The 20,680-nt window shown below is 41.3% G+C and overlaps 1 protein-coding gene across 1 annotated transcript in view; it reads right to left on the bottom strand.

The window, feature by feature from the left end:
- Positions 1-20,680, bottom strand: part of LOC120050722 (low-density lipoprotein receptor-related protein 1B-like) — a 172,120-nt gene that overhangs the window by 16,966 nt on the left and 134,474 nt on the right. The window contains exons 67-75 of the mRNA XM_038997286.1: positions 19,372-19,488; positions 18,692-18,934; positions 15,492-15,601; positions 14,584-14,716; positions 12,296-12,553; positions 11,793-11,927; positions 10,675-10,812; positions 10,120-10,239; positions 9,643-9,884 (exon numbers count right to left, since the gene is read on the bottom strand). Coding sequence (XP_038853214.1) covers positions 9,643-9,884; positions 10,120-10,239; positions 10,675-10,812; positions 11,793-11,927; positions 12,296-12,553; positions 14,584-14,716; positions 15,492-15,601; positions 18,692-18,934; positions 19,372-19,488 — 1,496 coding nt within the window. The remainder of the gene's footprint in view (positions 1-9,642; positions 9,885-10,119; positions 10,240-10,674; positions 10,813-11,792; positions 11,928-12,295; positions 12,554-14,583; positions 14,717-15,491; positions 15,602-18,691; positions 18,935-19,371; positions 19,489-20,680) is intronic.

Below are 20,680 nucleotides of genomic sequence, written 5' to 3'. Positions count from 1 at the left end.
TCTGTGCAGGCTAGTCAAGTTCTTCTACACCGATCTCAACAAAACATTTATTTATGGACCTTGTTTTGTGCACGAGGGCATTGTCATGCTGAAACAGGAAAGGGCCTTCCCCATTCTGTTGCCGCAAAGTTGGAAGCACAGAATCGTCTGGAATGTATGCTGTAGCATTAAGATTTCCCTTCACTGGAACTAAGGGTCCTAGCCCGAACCATGAAAACAGTCCCAGATCATTATTCCTCCTTCACCATACTTTACAGTTGGCACTGTGCATTTGGGCAGGTAGCATCCTCCTGGCGTCCGCCAAACCCAGATTCGTCTGTCGGACTGTCAGATGGTGAAGCGTGATTCATCACACCAGAGAATGCGTTTCCACTGCTCCAGAGTCCAAAGGAGGCGATCTTTACACCACTCCAGCTGACGCTTGGCATTGCACATGGTGAGACGAACAGTTATTGTGCTGACATTGGTTCCAGAGGCAGTTTGGAACTCGGTAGTGAGTGTTGCAAACGAGGACAGATGGTTTTTACCCACTACGCGCTTCAGCACTCGCCGGTCCCATTCTGTGAGCTTGTGTGGCCCACGACTTTGCGGCTAAGCCGTTGTTGCCCCTAGATGTTTCCACTTCACAATAACAGCATCTACAGTTGACTGGGGCAACTCTCGGAGGGAAGAAATCTGATGAACTGACTTGTTAGGAAGGTGGCATCCTATGACAGTGCCACGTTGAAGGTCACTGAGCTCTTCAGTAAGGCCATTCTACTGCCAATACTTGTCTATGGCGATTGCATGGCTGTGTGCTCAGTTTTATACACTGGTCAGCAATGGGTGTGGCTGAAATAGCCAAATCCACTCATTTGAAGGGGTGTCCACATACTTTTGTATATATAGTGTAATTTCAGTTCAAGTGTCAAATCAGTGCTACAGTGCTCTTTGAAGAAGCACAGTGTGGTCTTTGGGGGCTTTCTGTCCCCTTCACTCCCTTTCCCAGGGCTCAAATCAAACCAATTCATGTCAGAGATATTGAATGGCTGTTAGATCCTGTTCTGTTCTGGTCTGGTCTCATAGGCAGAGCAGTTAAGGAGTATAGAGACCCACTGAGTAAATCGTCTCGCTTTGCTACACTCATGGCTGTCGTATGACAGTGTGGAACTTGGAATTGCTACCATCAAAACGAATGTAATATATTCAAGGTTGTCAATGCGCGGGGGTACAGGTTAGTCGAGGTAATTTGTACATGTAGGTGGGAGTAAAGTGACTATGCATAGATAATAAACACAGAGTAGCAGCAGTGTAAAAACAAAGGTGGTTGGGGGGGGGGGGGGGGGGGGGTCAATATAAATAGTCTGGGTGGCCATTTGAGTAATTGTTCAGCAGTCTTGGCTTGGTGGTAGAAACTGTTAAGGAGCTGTTTGGTCCTAGACTTGGGCGCTCCGGTACCAATTGCAGTGTGGTAGCAGGGAGAACAGTCTATGACTTGGGTGACTGGAATCTATGACAATATATTTAAGTTTGCCTGCATGAAAGTCCCCGGCCACTAGGATCGCCGCTTCTGGAGGATCATTTTCTTGTTTGCGTATGGCCTTATACAGCTCGATGAGTGCGGTCTTCGTGCCATCATCGGTTTGTGTTAGTAAATAGACGGCTACGAATAATATAGATGAGAACTCTCTTGGTAGATAGTGTGGTATACAACTTAACATGAGGTATTTTACCACAGGCGAGCAATACCTCGTGACTTCTTTAATATTTGACATTGCGCACCAGCAGTTATTGACAAATAGACACACACACCCGCCCCTTGTCTACCAGACGTAGCTGCTCTGTCATGCCAATGTACGGAGAAGCTAGCCAGCTCTATATTATCCATATCGTTGTTCAGCCACGTCTCGGTGAAATATAAGATAGTACAGTTAATGTACCGTTGGCAGGATTGTCTTAATCGTAGATCGTCCAGTTTGTTTTCCAATGATTGCACGTTCGCCAATAATACATCTCTATGGGTCCGTGTAGCCTATGTGCGGTCTATAACCAGAAGTGGCGACTCGAGAGAAAGATTTTGAATGAAAAGATAGGAAATCTTCACAAATGTTTGGCTTAAAGTATATATGGATAATTAAGCAGCCCATATGATAGCGCAACACTTGTAGACTAGCACAGGGAAGGTTTGCATGGCGTCGACACATTGTGTCAGCATCCAAGGGACTGCCAACTCAGGTCTGCGGTCCGTCGCATTGTATGCATTCACAATTGTGGTCTGCACGATCAATTTGGGGTTTTATGTTATGTTTTTATTTTACGTGTCTCTCTAAACAGTATTACTATCTGTTTTCAAATCACAGGCTCTTGGATATATTTACATCTCAAGCTAACTCATGGATAGACTAAACTGTGCCCCTGCACATTGACTCTGTACCGGTACCCCCTGTATATAGCCTCGCTACTGTTATTTTGTTTGAACTATTTCTTATTTGAATTTTTTTTACTCAACACTTATTTTTCTTAAAACTGCATTGTTGGATAAGGGCTTGTAAGTAAGCATTTCACTGTAAGGTTTACACCTGTTGTATTCGGAGCATTTGACAAATACATTTTGATTTGATTTGATTCGTCTTAACTTGTTTAAAGTACTTACAATGTAAAAATATTGATATCGGCTACCTACAGTAGAGCCATTTGAAAGCCACTGATATAAAATATGTTCTGAAGTCTATTGATAATATAATAGCCTACTCTTGTGCCCCAAACAAAACCGAAGGTGCTATGATTGTAATTAAGAGGAATCTTAATATGAAGGTGGGGGGGTCTGTGGGGGAGACACTGATAGACAGAGTTGTTATACCTCTGTTACTATTAATGGCACTACATTATGTTTGTCCTCCCTTTACGCACCCAATGCTTTTGATAAATCCTTTTTGAAGACCTGAAGCTTAAATTGTTAGACTTCCCAGACTCAGTGACCATCCTTGGGGGAGATTTTAACTAGACTCTAGATCCTACTATTAATACCACCAGTGATAAAATCTTGGCACTCTGGGCACCATCAAATTATATTAAGACCTTTTTAGATGACATGAACAACGTGGATGCCTGGCCCCTAGGAAATCCTTGTACTAGAGATGATCTTATTTTCTCCCCATCATCAGTCTTTCTCACCAATTGATTATGTCTTCACCTCCCCTGTTTTTCTGAAATGTACATCCCATGTAGAGATTTTAACTATGTTGTTATCTGACCATTCTCCATTATTGATTTATAAGTTTTAAGAAATGGTGGTAGGGAATTCTTAAACTACATTTTGAATGCCATGAATGATTTCTTACAAGTCAATGCACAACCAGGGGTAGGCCCACATACATTATGGGAAGTAACAAAGATGGGCAGCGATAACTCACCACATTTAAAACTGAGAAAAAGATGGTGACTAGTTCTAGGGCTGAATTTATTCATTTGAAAGCGAGACAGAATGACTATGAGAACGCGAATAGACTGAGTAGGCACTTGGCAATGAAACTGAAGCAAACTGAACATTTGTTATCTATTGATGTCATTAGGGACAATAAACAGTGAACTTTGTACCCTTCCCTCCCAAATTAATCAATCTTACTTTCACTACTTTTTATTCCAATATGTATACTTCTGAGTTTCCTAAAGACTGTAGGAAGATGTTGTCCTTTTAAATTCCTAGGAACTTCCTTCCCTTTCTCTTAAAAACCTCTTAAGGATCGGACCTTTTTTTTCAATTTTCGCCTAAAATGACATACCCAAATCTAACTGCCTGTAGCTCAGGACCTGAAGCAAGGATATGCATATTATTGATACCATTTGAAAGGAAACACTTTGTAGTTTGTGGAAATGTGAAATTAATATAGGAGAATATAACACATTAGATCTGGTAAAAGATAATACAAAGAAAGAAACAAATGCGTTTTCTATTTTTTGTTTTTGTTCCATCATCTTTGAAATGCAAGAGAAAAGCCATTATATCACTTCGGAGTCTAGGGGCAATTTAGATTTTGGACACTAGATGGCAGCAGTGTATTTCAAACATTTTAGACTGATCCAATGAACCATTGCATTACTGTTCAAAATGGTGTATCAAGTCTGCCCAAATGTACCGAATTGGTCAATTGATACATTTTCAAGTACATAACTATAGAGAACATACAATAAAAAATGTCAGTTTACACACTCCCAGGAATGTCATAAATTATGGATAATTAGCTTCCCTACAGAAAAGACAGTAACCTTCACACATCTAAATGGGGGGGGGCAGACACAGCAGAACCAAGTTCCTACATTTGAATTTAAAAAAAGATTTTATCAAACAAAGCTACGCAACATTTTATCTCTGAGACCCTCAGGATGACAAATCAGAGCAATATTACTGAATATAAATACATTATTTACCTTCAGATGTGAATGTATCAAACCAGTTGCCGTGATACGTTTTTTTGTTGTGCACTCTCAAACAATAATATGGTATTTTTTCAATGTTGTAGTTTTTCTAAGTGGCTCCCATTTTGGCTGTAGTGTTTCCAAGCGCATGGCCGAGAGAGCGCGTTCTTTTTGTTTATCTCCGGTAAAGACAATAACGATTCTCCGTCTTAAATTTGATTGTATATTTGCATATTATGGTACCTAAGGTTTGATTATAAATGTTGATTGACTTGTTTGGATAAGTTTATTGGTAACGTTTGTGATTCATTTTGTATGCATTTTGACGGAGGGAAACCGAGTGGATTATTGACTGAAGCGCGCCAGCTAAACTGAGTTTTTATGGATATAAAGAAGGAATTTATCGAACAAAAGGACCATTTGCAATGTAACTGGGACATTTTGGAGTGTCAACAGAAGAAGATCTTCAAGGATAAGGCATATATTATATTGCTATTTCTGACTTTCGTGTTGCAACTCCCTGGTTGAAAATGATTTGTTATGCATTTGTGTGCTGGACACTGTCCTCAGATAATCGCATGGTTTGCTTTCGCCGTAAAGCCTTTTTGAAATCTGACACCTTGGCTGGATTAACAACATGTTCAGTTTTATTTTGATGTATTGCACTTGTGATTTCATGAAAGTTTCATATTTATAGTAATTTAATTTGAATTTTGCGCTCTGCCATTTCACCGGATGTTGGCCCACGCTACCGTCCCACCTATCCATAATTAAGCCATTTTGCCACAACTTTGGAAATATGCTTTGGGTCATTGTCCATTTGGAAGACCCATTTGCGACCAAGCTTTAACTTCCTGACTGTCTTGAGATGTTGCTTCAATATATCCACATAATTTTCCTGCCTCATGATGCCATCTATTTTGTGAAGAGCACCAGCCCCTCCTGTACCAAAACACCACAACAACATGATGCTGCCAGCCTCGTGCTTCACATTTGGGATGGTGTTCTTCGACTTGCAAGCCTCCCCCTTTTTCCTCCAAACATAACGATGGTCATAACGATGGCCAAACAGTTATATTTTTGTTTCATCAGACCAGAGAACATTTCTCCAAAAAGTACGATCTTTGTCCCCATGTGCAGTTGCAAACCATAGTCTGCTGAGAGGCCTTTCAGGTTATGTCGATATAGGACTCGTTTTACTGTGGATATAGATACTTTTGTACCTGTTTCCTCCAGCATCTTCACAAGGTCGTTTGCTGTGGTTCTGGGATTGATTAGCACTTTTCGCACCAAAGTATGTTCATTTCTAGGAGACAGAACGTGTCTCTTTCCTGAGCGGTATGATGTCTGTGTGGTCCCACTGTGTTTTTACTTGCGTACTATTGTTTGTACAGATGAACGTGGTACCTTCAGGCATTTGGAAATTGCTCCCAAGGATGAACCAGACTTGTGGAGCTTTACACATTTTTTTCTGAGGTCTTGGCTGATATCTTTTGATTTTCCCATGATGTCAAACAAAGAGGCACTGAGTTTGAAGGTGGGCCTTGAAATACATCCACAGGTACACCTCCAATTGACTCAAATGATGTCAATTAGCCTATCAGAAGCTTCGAAAGCCATGACATAATTTTCTGGAATTGTCCAAGCTGTTTAAAGGCAAAGTCAACTTAGTGTATGTAAACTTCTGACCCATTGGAATTGTGATAATAGTGAATTATAAGTGAAATAATCTGTCTGTAAACAATTCTTGTAAAAATTACTTGTGTCATGCACAAAGTAGATGTCCAAACCGACTTGCCAAAACAATAGTTTGTTAACAAGACATTTGTGGAGTGGTTGAAAAACGAGTTTTAATGACTCCAACCTAAGTGTATGTAAACTTCTGACTTCAACTGTATTAGGTCCCACAGTGGACAGTGCATGTCAGAGCAAAAACCAAGCCATGAGGTCAAAGGAATTGTCTGTAGAGCTCCGAGACAAGATTGTTTCGAGTCACAGATCTGGTGAAGGGTACAAAAAAAAGGTCCCCAAGAACACAGTGGCCTCCATCATTCTTAAATGGAAGAAGTTTGGCACCACCAAGACTCTTCCTAGAGCTGGCCGCCAGGCCAAACTGAGCAATCGGGGTAGAAGGGCCTTGGTCAGGGAGGTGACCAAGAACGCGATGGTCACTCTGATAGAGCTCCAGAGCTCCTCTGCTGTGATGGGAGAATCTTCCAGAATGACAACCATCTCTGCAGCACTCCACCAATCAGGCCTTTATGGTAGAGTAGCTAGATGGAAACCAATCCTCAGTAAAAGGTACATGACAGCCCTCTTGGAGTTTACCAAAAGGCACCTTAAGACTCCCAGACCATGATAAACAAGATTCTCTGGTCTGATGAAACCAAGATTGAACTCTTTGGCTTGAATGCCAAGTGTCACGTCTGGAGGAAACCTGGCACCATCCCTACGGTGAAGCATGGTGGTGGCAGCATGATGCTGTGGGGATGTTTTTCAGTGTCAAGCACTGAGGGACTAGTCAGGATTGAGGGAAAGATGAACGGAGCAAAGTACAGAGAGATCCTTGATGAAAACCTGCTCCAGAGCGCTCAGGACCTCAGACTTGGGCAAAGGTTCACCTTTCAACAGGACAACAACCCTAAGCACACAGCCAAGACAACACAGAAGTGGCTTCGGGAAAGTCTCTGAATGTTCTTGAGGGGCCCAGTCAGAGCCCGACCGAACATCTCTGGAGAGACATGAAAATAGCTGACAGAACTTGAGGATCTGGAGAAAAGAATGGGAGAAACTGCCAAAATACAGATGTGCTAAGCTTGTAGTGTCATACCCAAGAAGACTTGATACTGTAATCACTGCCAAAAGTGCTTCAACAAAGTACTGAGTAAAGGGCCTGAATACTTATGTGTATGTGATATTTCAGTTTACATTATTTTATACATTTGCAAAAATATATAAAAACCTGTTTTTGATTTGTCATTATGGAGTATTGTGTGTAGATTGATGAGGAATAAAAACTATTTAATACATTTTAGAATAATGCTGTTACGTAACAAAATGTGGAAAAAGTCAAGGGGTCTGAAATCTTTCTTAATGCACAGTATATCACCCATACTTAACCGCGTTTAAATAATTCAGCTCCTTCTCTGGCTATATGCCTCTAAACACGACAGCCAAACAAGTCATATTACCCTCTGTACCTATCACTTTAGGGATTTACATAACTGGGCATTTCAATTCGATCCAATTTGAAAGTCATTGTTAATGAGAATTTTAGTGCAACATTAGAGAAAATAAAGCTCTAAGTAGATGGTGTCCATTTCGTGTTACTCTTCATATGAAAGTTTTGGTTATTCAAATGAATATACTCCCCAGTATTAATTAACTTCCTCCCCCAACTTCATTCTTTAAGGACATAGGAATACACTACTTGACCAAAAGTATGTGGACAGCTGCTCGTCGAATGTCTAATTCCAAAATCATGGGCATTAATATTCTGGGATCCTTATTCTGGGATAAAGCAAAATACTGCCTCATCTTTCATGGGATCGATTGCAAAAAATACATTGACTGTTTGGTACCAAATGAACAATTATCTGGGAACAACTTGTAATTTTCACGAGTTATCTCCTATTTGCAATAACTATTTTATTTTATCAGGCTCTATGCCCTTTAACTTCCCTCCTTGGTCTAAGGAAGGTAATCATGTTTTAAAGGATATCTTCAACCTGCAAGGGATTTGTTCAAGTAATATTCTCTCCCTGGTTCTTCCTATTTATTTAATATCTTTTTGTTATTATCTCAGACTCCCTACAGTGTTGAAAACCTACAGGACCATAAACCAGGCTACCACTCTTTATTTAAATCATTTATGTAATAAATGTACCCAATCTGAGGTGGGCAATTATATGCATATGTTTTAGAGCTGTGTACCAGTAAAGACTCTTTGGGTTCATGTTGTTAATATTATAAATGTTATTCAAGGCAGGAACATACCTGCAAGGCCCATCCCTCCTCTTGCTTGGTTGTAACCCTAGCATTTCGTTATCTTATCAAGAGAGGCGGATTGTTATGGCTGCAATAACAGCAGGCAAAAAAAAACTATTCTAAGGAATTGGTTTGAACTGGGTATTGCCCTTTGCAGATTTTGGTTGCTTATGTACTTGGACATTGCACAGCTGGAAAGAGCCACTGTCAGACTGTGCGGGGCCAAGCCCGAAACTCTGGTCAATTGGTCACATGCTATGTCCCACTTGCAAGAGCTAATTTAACAACAGTGTTTGGTCTTGCAGATGGGAGATAGCATTGTTCTTCTCTGTCTTTTTAAACAATCTGTTTTCCTATGTGGCTCTGGGTTGGTAGCCTTTGAGAATAACATTTGAATAGACTGACTGAATTTGTAAACACTGAGACATATGTCTTTAATCTGTTTTGTTCTTTTTTATTTGTACGTTTTATTATTATTATTTTTTTATATCTTGTTTGTTTCTTTTCCCCCTGTACATATTGGTATGTACATATTAGTATGTACTGTATCTTGAAACTGTAATTGTCTAGGACTTGCAAGAAAAACAAAATAAATATTGTTCACAACAAAAAAGTAAAGCATCGCCATAGATGAAATGAGCAATTAGTGATCAAATCTGAGTTAGTAAGTAGCCTATCTTTGATAGAACGTGAATGGCTCGCCTTGCTCCCTCCGACTGTCAAACAAACTGCGAGAGTTAGACATTTTTTTCATGAAAGTATCACAAAGTACTATAACGAGTAATATGATGCATTACTTTCCACAAAGTAATATATTACCTTTTCAAGTAACTAATCCCAACACTGTTAATATGTAACAGATGAATATGTTAATGCAAACCCAAAAATGTTTATAGAGGTGCTGACTGAGAGTAAACTGTATAAAATAATTAAGTCGCATACTAAATTATGCTCCCAACAATTTAACGGGTACAACTAATTTGTTGGGAGCATATTTAGAGTGTGAATTAACAGATACAAAAACAAAAACATTCAGATACAGTAATAACAATGATTACATTAAGTAATAACCCTCCACTCCAGCCCACTCAAACCCTTTACTTACTATGATTCCGCTATTTGAATTGTTGGGAGCATATTTAGAGTGTATATGGTCTAATATACCACGGCTTTCAGCCAATCAGCATTCAAGGCTTGAACTACCTAGTTTATAATAAGTAATAACCCTCCACCTCCAGCCCACTCAAACCCTTTACTTACTATGATTCCGCTATTTGACTTAGTGGGACTTCTGTCTACGATGTCTTTGTAAAACATTCCACCAGGGTTAAACTGTGTGGCCCAGACAAACTTGTGTCGGTGAAAAAGAGCGTCCATCCCAATGATTTTAGCATTGTCCTCGATGCGAGGATGCAGTTTCTGTCCGTGGCTCTGCTTAAACGGATAGACAAAACTTCGGATTTCAGTGTCATTAGCAACGTAGAGCACTTGATCCTCTGGTCCTGCCCGTTGAGTTCATTAAGGTAGAAGAAAAAACACAAAGGAAATAATATAAATAAAGAGTGTAAACAATTAGCATATTGTAATCAAAACAGATCGTAGCAATCAGAATAGTTGTGATGCATAATTGATCAAGCATAATTAAGTAGAATTTTGATGTGATGTGTGAATATCAAATTGTCATGCATCTGATTATGCACTGTATATGTAATCAAAATAGCAATGGCAAGCTCTTACCTTTGGTTATACATTCACCGTCGATTTCTTTAAAGTTACGGTCACATGTGCATTTGAAGGATCCTTTGGTATTGGTGCAGTAGTGAGAGCACATGCCAAACTGAAGGCATTCATTGATCTCTGAGAAAAAGATAAAGAATGAAGGCTATAATTCCCGTCAAGCCACAAATAATTAAGAGGTTTCGCCACAATTCTGTCTGAGCTCTGTCCGTCAATATACAGAGATAACCTCTTAGGAGTAGTACAAATTCTATCTTTGATAGTTCATATCTAAAACTTGCCCAACACATTTATCAAAAAGAAGGCAAAGGCAGAGTAGCTAACGCTACGCTACGCATTGCCATTGTCCAGTGAACAGGAGCCATCAGAGCATTTCTGCAGTGATAAGCCCCGACTTGAAGCGATGGTGCATGGTACTGTAACGTGTGGCCTTCTTTGCTGTCTGATCTCTATTTGAAAGGCAACGTAACATTTCAAACTCTTAGCAGCAAGTGAATGCAAAAGAAAACCCTGAGACGGAGAAGATCAAAGGCGAAAATCTTCACTGTACTGTACCTTCACATTGCCTCGTCGTCTGGCTCCTCTGAAAGCCAGCCTTGCACTGACAGAGTGAATCTGTTCCTGTGTTATTGCAGAATGCGTCATCTCCACATACACCCACTCTCTCTCCACATACTCCGTCCTTGGAACCCACTGTATAAAACACGGACATCACAATAACACATCATATATGGTGTAAGTTGGATGCTGTTTGTGCACTCTTAGAAAAAAGGGTCCCGAAAAGGGCTCTTCGGCTGTCCCTATAGAAGAACCCTTATTGGTTCCAGGTAAAACCGTTTTGGTTTCTACATGGAACCCAAAAGGGTTCGACCTGGAGCCAATAAGGGTTATTCAAAGGGTTCTCCTATGGGGACAGCCGAAGAACCCTTTCATATATTTTTCTCTAAGAGTGTGCATTGATTAATAAACTGAAAGTGTAACATGGTGATTTGAATAATAAAAACATCCATTAGCACAGCCTTTTTCTCTCTCATTCAGCTTTTGTAAATAGAGTACTCTACGTGCTGGGAATAAACATACCCTGAGTGCACAGATATTTTTTTATTTAACCAGGCAAGTTAGTTAAGAACAAATTCTTATTTACAACGACGGCCTACTGGGGAACAGTTAACTGCCTTGTTCGGAACAACAGATTTTTCCCTTGTCAGCTCTGGGATTCGATCCAGCAACCTTTTGGTTACTGGCCCAATGTTCTAACTACTAGGCTACCTGCCGCCCCAAATGCTGACAGTGCCCAAAATCAGGGGCTAGAATGCATTATTTATGTTTAATTTCAGCTATGTTTTTATTTCAGAATGTTCGATCTAGGAGAGAGCATTCATTTGGAAGATTTTGTAGGACTTATCCTGCCTTCCTTCCTCTGTTCCTTCCTTATACAATCTTTCTTGGGAGTACTGAAATTAACTGAACCTGAACTGAAATGTGCAGAGAGAGACAGACAGGCATAGAGAGAGAGACAGATATATACAGAGAGGGGGAGAGACAGAGACAGATACAGAGAGCGAGAGAGACAAAGACTGAGATCGAGATCGATATCGAGGGAGGGATATTTTGAAAGAAAGAGAGATAGAGAGACAAAGGAAGAGCGCGGGACTTTAGAAGCCACGTACCGCCTTTACAGTCCTGTTCATCCGAGCCCCCGTCTCCACAGTCATCGAACAGGTCACACTGCAGCTCCTGCGGGATGCAGCGATGGTTACTGCAGGTGAACTCCACCTTACCACAGAGCCTTGGGGTCCGCATCACGTCTTCTGATCCAGGGTACAGGACAAGCCAGGGGGAGAAGGAGAAGGTAACAGCCATGGGGCCAAAGACAGAACAGGCATGTTTCAACACCATAGCTAGGCTATTGCTATCTCTAGCTTTCATTTTTTACACCAACAATGATGGGCGTGTGCGTGCTCTTGAGTATGATTTGTAATCTTGTATGTTTGTATGATGTTATATTTGTAAATTGTGTATGTACAGGACTCCCTTGTAAAATAGATAATGGTCTTAATGGGACTCCCAGCTAAAATAAAGGTGAAATAAAACATGTCGACAAAACAGAGGAGCTCTGTGATTCTGGGTTATCGGTGATCATCTGAATGATTTAAGTTCAAAAGTTAACAGATACGATTGAACTCACCACAGTCCTCTTCATCGGAGATGTCCCCACAGTCGTCGACTCCGTTGCACACCTGCTCCGAGCGCAGACACACCCTGTCGTTCCTACAGCGGTAGGGTCTGCTCGGTGGACACGGCAGTTTAGCACACATGTCGGAGTCTTCATCAGAGTTATCTCCGCAGTCATCCTCTCCATCACACACCCAGATGTAAAGCTTACACAGTGTGTTGGTACAGATAAACTCATCCGCACGGCAAGTGTGGGCTGCTGCAAGAGAAACAATATAGTAGGAAACAAAATGTTTTTTTCCCTAAATATGATTTTTCACCAAAATATTGTTTTGTCCCATAAATATGATTGACATACCAAAAGACCAGTAGGCCTATTCTAGTAATTGTTGCTTGATGCCCCATTGATGGTGTGCTTGCCAAATAAACAGTTAATATTCTCTATTATCAAACATTTTTTGGGAGATGCATATTTATTTATGGCAATCCTCTCCCCCTACAATTTGACACTGCGCTGCACCCGATCCTATAGCTGTACAGCAAATTAGCAATCTGTTCACTAGCTCATCCAACCTGTGTTGATTGACCGTTTGCTGGTCCAATCAGTGGACAGTGTGTGTGTTTCACTAGCCAATCGGTTCCAATCGGTTGATTTATTTTGAAAGTGCGATGCTGCGACTACTGTGTCTACCTGCGTGGAAAGTAATTCCACTAAGACTCTGTGACTCAAAATGACTGACAAACCTGGCCAGATAATTTAAAGTCATCAGTCTCTAGTCAGAGTTCCCGAATCTTGAGGCTCCAAGTCGAAGTCAAGTCTCAAGTTATTTTATTTTCTATCAAGTCGAGTCTCAAGTCATGAAATTTGTGACTAGAGTCAGACTCGAGTCAGAGTTATGTGACTTGAGTCCACACCTCTGCAATATGTTGAGCTTGAATGCTTTTCTGAGAAGATGAGGTAACAACGGTTTCTCATTATATTGATTAATACTGCAACCATCTTTCTACTTGCCTCACCCATCCAGTGGTGTAAAGTACTTAAGTAAAAATACTTCAAAGTACTACTTAAGTAGTTTTTGGTGGTCTCTACTTTACTTTTTATATTTTAGATAACATGTACATTTACTTCACTACATTCTTAAAGAAAATAATGTACTTTTTACTCCATATATTGTCTTTGACACCCCAAATTACTAATTTTGAATGCTTAGCAGAACAGGAAAATGGAAAGTTCATGCACTTATCAAGAGATAAGTGCATCTCTCTCTACTGCCTCTGAACTGGCAGATTCACTAAACACATGTACTCTGCTTGTGTAACGGCTGTCAATGTCGTTCTCCTCCTCAGACGAGGAGGAGCATGGATCGGACCAAGATGCGGATTGGTAAGTATTCATGATTTAATGGCAAACCAACAAACACTACAAATTAACAAAACAACAAACGTGACTAACCTGACACAGTCCTGTGTGGCCCAAACGCTGACACAGGAACAAACACCCACAAAACACAAGTGAAACCCAGGCTGCCTTAGTATGATTCTCAATCAGGGACAACGATAGACACCTGTCTCTGATTGAGAATCATACCAGGCCGAACACAAAATCCCAACATAGAAATAGAAAACATAGACTGCCCACCCAAAACTCACGCCCTGACCAATAAACACATACAAAACAAGAGAAAACAGGTCAGGAACGTGACAGCTTGTAAATGTCTGAGTGTTGGAGTGTGCCCCTGGCTATCCGTAAATTTAAAAAAAGCAAGAAATCAGTACTGTCTGGTTTGCTTAATATAAAGTATTTGAAATTAATTATACTTTTACTTTTGATATTTAAGTATATTTTAGCAATTATTTATTTTGATACTTAAGTATATTTAAAACCAAATTATTTTAGACTTTTACTCAATTAATATTTTACTGGGTGACTTTCACTTTAACTTGACTCATTTTCTATTAAGGTATCTTTACTTTCACTCAAGTACGACAATTGGGTACTTTTTACGCCACTGCACCCATCAACCTTTCCTCACAATTACAGAGAGCACTCTGACTGAAGGGAGACCGCAATGGACACACAGTTTTAACATAATACTGACTGAGTGAATAATACATCACACATGTTGTAAAGAACATTGTGTGTGTGTGTGTGTGTGTGTGTGTGTGTGTGTGTGTGTGTGTGTGTGTGTGTGTGTGTGTGTGTGTGTGTGTGTGTGTGTGTGTGTGTGTGTGTGTGTGTGTGTGTGTGGGATGAGCTTGTGCATGTATGCGTGTGTGTTCTAGGCTCACCCTGGACACAGTTATGCTCGTCACTGTGATCCACACAGTCAGGCAGGGCATCACAGTGCCAGCGGCTGGGGATGCAGTGAGCTCGGTTCAGGCACAGGAACTCATCCTCCCTGCACTCCCTCACACAGTCTACCTGTCGGCACAACACACACACACACACCTCAAAAACAACACAAACACATACACCCCTGTCTGCCACCAAGCCATTCCACTGCCAGGTCTCAAAAAGGCTTGTCCAAGCCTTAACATTACATTATGATGTATGCTTAGAAGAAGAAGACGAAGACGAAGAATGACAATGACCATTGTCATTTTCAGATCAAATGCGCATTTTATTTTGTACAAAACATGACAGAATGACGTGTTACAAACTGTGAGTTATAGGTTGAATTAATCAACATGTACTTGGCCTTTGGTGAAATTGCTTTTAATATATAATGCATGAGTCTAGGATGACGTCGCTCTCTCCAGGGGACTCTGTTGGCTGTGGAGAAAGACCTTATTAAAAGAGGTAGGCTGCCACGGCATGGACGTGAACTACTGACTCTGAACCAAGAGCATGGTTTTAATTACACTGAGATCCTAAAGGGACCCTGATGTTTGGAGGAAACAGGCAAAAAGACCAAACTACCTGTATCCAGGTATTTGAGAGATAAGGATGTTGATTGCCAAAATGCAGGCTTTACATTTTACACAAAGATGAATAGTGCTAGCAATCATTCATCACCATTTCAGGGGGATTTCCCATGAAAATATGGTGCAAGATAATTAGGACACATTTTCTGATGTTGATGACCTTACGAACAAATGGCATGCATTAAAACTCAAACAGACACGAAAGGTATCCTGCATTATCGCATAGATGAGACTCAGCCACGACAATCAGGGCTTCATCAGAGAGCACTCACCTCATCAGATCCATCTGAGCAGTCTCTCTGGCCGTCACACCTCAGGCGGGCCGACACGCAGCCTCCCCCGACACACTCATACTCACTCAGGGCGCAGGACGGAAGGACCGCTGAAACAGATAACGTAGCACTTTCATTCGAAATGACTTTACAGTACAGTGAGTGCATACATTCGTATTATGTGTAGTTATTGAACCCACAGCCTTGATGATGCCAGCGCCACGCTCTTACCAACTGAACCACGCAGGACCACACTAGACAAAAGAAGCTGACGACACAGACAATCCCCATTAATAAACCGGTGCTGACAATACGTCTCAACTGGACACGACAACACCAGGTATACAAGTGCAACACAATGGCTGCAGATACAGAAACAGAGCTTCTTCAGAGGGTCCATTCTGAGTGCTATTCCTAGCGTGTTTTGGAGCACTTTGGACCAATCAAAGCAATTCAGTCTCACTCCCATCTGGACTCACTGGGAGAGAGGGGGAAAAGCTTTTTCATGCATGTCACGGTGTGGTCCTTCCAATTGGAGGTATTTACAGTGCAAGTGCAGCCACAGCTGTCCACAGGTACTTTCCATATAAATATATAAAGAAAGTACTCAGCTGAAATATTAAAAAACAAGTTATTATGAGAGAAAGAGAGAGAGAGAGACAGAGCAACAAACTTGCACATGCCTTCGTGTTATTTATTTTCTTAGTGATTTATATTTCTAATACAACCCCATCCACCACACCCTTGATTATTGTACTTAGTGATTTTCCTCTTTGTGACAATCTTGATGATTTTTGATGATGTCGTTAATGAATCATTCCATTCCCAAAGTATGCTTTGGCATTGTGTACATTGTTAAATCATGCCAATAAAGCAATTGAATTGACAGACAGACAGACAGACAGACAGACAGACAGACAGACAGACAGACAGACAGACAGACAGACAGACAGACAGACAGACAGACAGACAGACAGACAGACAGACAGACAGAGCGAGAGAGGGAATAGACAGACAGACAGACAGACAGACAGACAGACAGACAGACAGACAGACAGACAGACAGACAGACAGACAGACAGACAGACAGACAGACAGACAGACAGACAGACAGACAGACAGAGCGAGAGAGGGAATAGACAGGGAGAGAAGAGTCAGAGAGAGAAGAGTCAGAGAGAGACAGACCAATTCCCAGATCTCAGGGAATTACAGTAGACCAAAGTATATAGAGTACTGCACACACTACAATTACTTAGGTTTAAAAATAAGCTCAACTGGATACCTTCATGAGGCAGTGAATGAACTGAGAGAGAAAGCATGCAAGGCATTCTACGCCATTAAAAAAACAAATTAAAATTGAAATACCTATTAAAATTAGGCTAAAACAAATTGAATGTGTCATTGAACCACTCGCACTTTATGACAGCGAGGTGTGGTTTCCATTTGCAAAACAAGATTTCACCCAATGGGACAAAAACCCAATTGAAACCCTGCATGGAGAGTTCTATAAGATTCTCCTCCAGAACTACAAACAAATCATGTAGGGCAGAATTAGGCCAATATTGACTAATAATAATGTTTTGAAAACATCTAAAATACAGTGACCCCCTTGCATATCATTACCAAGCCATGCAATACCAAGAGCTGAGAAAGTCCCCTCATCCAGCTGGTCCTGGGGCTGAGTTCACAAACCTGTTCTACTAATACACTGAAGCCTCAGGACCAGAACATCCAAACAATCAGAATAAACCAAATTACAACACGATCAAAACAAAACTACATTACTTACAGGGAAACACAAGCACAAAGCAAAATGCAGTGCTATCTGGCCCTAAATCGACACTCCACCGTGGCAAACTATTTGACCATGGTTACTGATCAAAACCTTAGAAAAACCTTGACAAAGAACAGGCTATTGGCATTGAGAAGGGTAGACACAGGAAAACCTGGCTCCCTGTAGGGGAAAGGCTGTGCAACCATTGCACCACAGCAGAACCCGAGACGGAGCTGCATTTCCTGACAAAATGTCAAAAATATCAAACATGTAGAGAGTCAGTTCCCCATATTTGAAATCCTTATTCAAGGTTTCAAAGACCTCTCTGATGAGAATAAGCTACTCGTCCTGTTGGGGGAGGACGCATAGAGCTATGGGTTGGCAGCACACTACATTGCTGCCTGCCATAGGGACAGTGTCTGACAGACCAACCAACCTGCACATGTCCTCTATGCTTATTGTTATTGTTCAATGTATGGTTATTTTGAACTTTGATTATTGTTGTTACTGTTATCCCGTTGACAAAATGTATTATTATTATTTAAATGATGTTAATATTGTAAATCTCCAAAGTAAGCTTTGGCAATATGTATAGTATATTGTTACGTCATGCCATTGAATTGAGAGACAGACAGAGACAGACAGAGACAGACAGAGACAGACAGACAGCCAGCCAGCCAGCCAGCCAGCCAGCCAGCCAGCCAGCCAGCCAGCCAGCCAGCCAGCCAGCCAGCCAGCCACCCAGCCAGCCAGCCAGCCAGCGAGGCAGAGGCATAGCGGTGAGAGAGACAAAGCTCATTTTATTTTCACACCTTCGGTTAACAGACAGGAGAGAAGACCAGCTTGCTGATATCGAACCATCTGCTCGAGATTTGAAGTGCCTCGAAGCTACTCTGGCCTTGCATCTATTTCTCCACAAGACTTCAAGTTTGGCATACATTCAATTCTTGCAATGAAGCACAAAGGGATTACGAATCTTAGAATAAACGTGAATGTCAGGATATTCCACGGTGGAGTGAAACCTGTAACTGCTGTCAACGGAGAATTGGTCCACGTGTGGGAATACCTCTGTTTGTTTCTAAAGGTATTAAGGGTTATTTTCTAGCTGTCAATGCAAGACAGTAAGCCAACTGTGTCTATGCTTACTGGTGACATCATAAAACGGCAACTGTTGCTGAACACAAACAAACACAAACGAACAAAGAGTCCCCCTATTACAAGATGTGTGACACACAAGCATGCTTTCCAACAGAGGGCAGTATTAACATGGTTGTTTTGAGTGAGACAGTGAAAGCAAGTCCCCACCTACAGCCGCAGCCAGCAACAGCTATCCAACATATATCCAACAGCTATACAGTAAGTAATCAAGTGTGAGTGTGCGTGTGTGAGTGCGTGTGTCCGTGCGAGCGGGTCTGTGAGCTCATACCAGGTCCTTGACAGTTCCTCTCGTCCTCCCCCATCTTACAGTCCTCCTGGCCGTCACAGAGCCACTTGTTGGAGATGCAGAGGTGATTGAGACACTGGAACTGGTCCGCAGGGCACGAGCGCGTCTCACAGCCTTTTTCATCAGAGTTATCAGCACAGTCCCTGTCACCGTCACAATGGAAACGAGCAGAGATGCACTCTCCGTTGTCACACACAAAGTCCCTGGAGGGACAGGTGGCTGGCTCTGAGAGGTGTAAGGGAATAAGGAATGACAGTGATTTTAGGCGCATGACAGTGAGGCATGTTTCCCCAGGACATTCCCCGTCATACCAAGCATAAGTATTTGTTGGTAGTTATATTAGGTCGCTGTATTTTGCGCAGTCATGTAACGTGACCCGGATTTTAACCTTTAAAGTGTTTTCATTGAACGTACCCCTTTTCTTTTTGTGTCAGATGATCCAGCGTCATACTCAGACAATCGCTTTCAATTTTGGTGCAATTGTCATTTCTGGAGAAGGCTTCAAATACAGGATAGCATTTTGCTACGTCACATGATTGCGCAAAACACAATGCTCTAGTTATAGTAGTCAGGGAGTACGCAAGTTACATAGTGTTACACAAAAGTTCATTCCAAGTTCATTCCTTCCAGCGTAAACAACAGACCGAAGATGAGGGACTTACTACAGTTCTGTTCGTCTGAGTTGTCTCCACAGTCACTCTGTCCATCACACCTCCAGTGTTCCGGGACACAGTTGTTGTTCTGGCACCGGAACTCATGAGGACCGCATGTCTTCTCATCTAGGCACAGAAACAACAGTCCATAAAGGCGTAAAACAAGCAAAGTGTCTGAAACGGTATCCATGTTGATGTTTTGCATATTGGCAGGTGTGTGTGATGGTGATCGTCAGTCCCTTGCGTTCTCTCTAAGGAAGACAAGACAATGACCAATAAAGAGTAAGACATTACTTTACATACTGTATATAAAACGCCTGCTACTGTCTGCTACTGTCAAGAAGAAAGACTAGAAGAACAGTAACTTTCCTGTTTTCTTTCTAAAATAACAATCTAATAATCCGTCTTTACACGGTGTCCCAACACTGTAAAATCTCCCTGTCAAACATTTAATCGAACTATGGGGAGAAGAGATAAATACATAATGCATTATTAATTGACAATCACACAGTTTGAGAGCTAATTCCCAAACTTAGTATGGCATTAACAGAATTCAAACTTGACCTGAGCACACTGTAGCAGTTGAATACTAAATCCATTCGTTCCCATACCTGAAAGATTTATATCACATTCTAAAAATACGACGCTGGGAATTCCAGAACTCTATGTCGTTGCCTCTCGTCGATTAAGGTAAGTCAAAGCCAGTGGGTGTATACAATATGTTCTGTAAGTGTGTACGTCTCCTCTCATGCTTAATATCTGTTGGGTTATCATCGGTAAGAGAAGAAACCCTTTAAATATTGACCCATAGAGATTTTTTTTTTTTTTTTAACACTGACTGAAAACCAGAGAGAACGACTCAAATCATAGAGAGAACTTACTGTCATCCCCTCGATCCCCCGAAATGTCACCATTAAATGCACAGGCAGCAATGGAAATGCCAAGGTCAAGCCCTAGCAGTCCAGTTGATGAGAGGAAGAGCCAGTAAGATGACTTAACCTCCTCCAGCTAATCTCTGGAACTGGCCATATTAACAAGTGCTTTATGAGCATATCAAAGACCAGCCAGCATTAATGAGGTGGTCACCAATAAAAAATGTCAGTTGATGTCTGCATAACGTCGTCTATCACATTCAATTTAAGTCTACACATTTGCGTTTACCCGCTCAAAGCTTGCATATAGTACAATGAGACACAAAGTCGAGATACAAATGTCCCCGTAGAGTAGGCCATTCCATTGTGATAAAAAACCGCTACAAAAGACTAGACTAGACGACATTCTTAGAAAAAAAGTTGCTATCTAGAACCTAAAAGGGTTC

This window comes from Salvelinus namaycush, chromosome 7, assembly GCF_016432855.1.
Source record: "Salvelinus namaycush isolate Seneca chromosome 7, SaNama_1.0, whole genome shotgun sequence".
NCBI lineage: Eukaryota > Metazoa > Chordata > Actinopteri > Salmoniformes > Salmonidae > Salvelinus > Salvelinus namaycush.
This window is presented reverse-complemented; position numbering and strand designations above follow the sequence as displayed.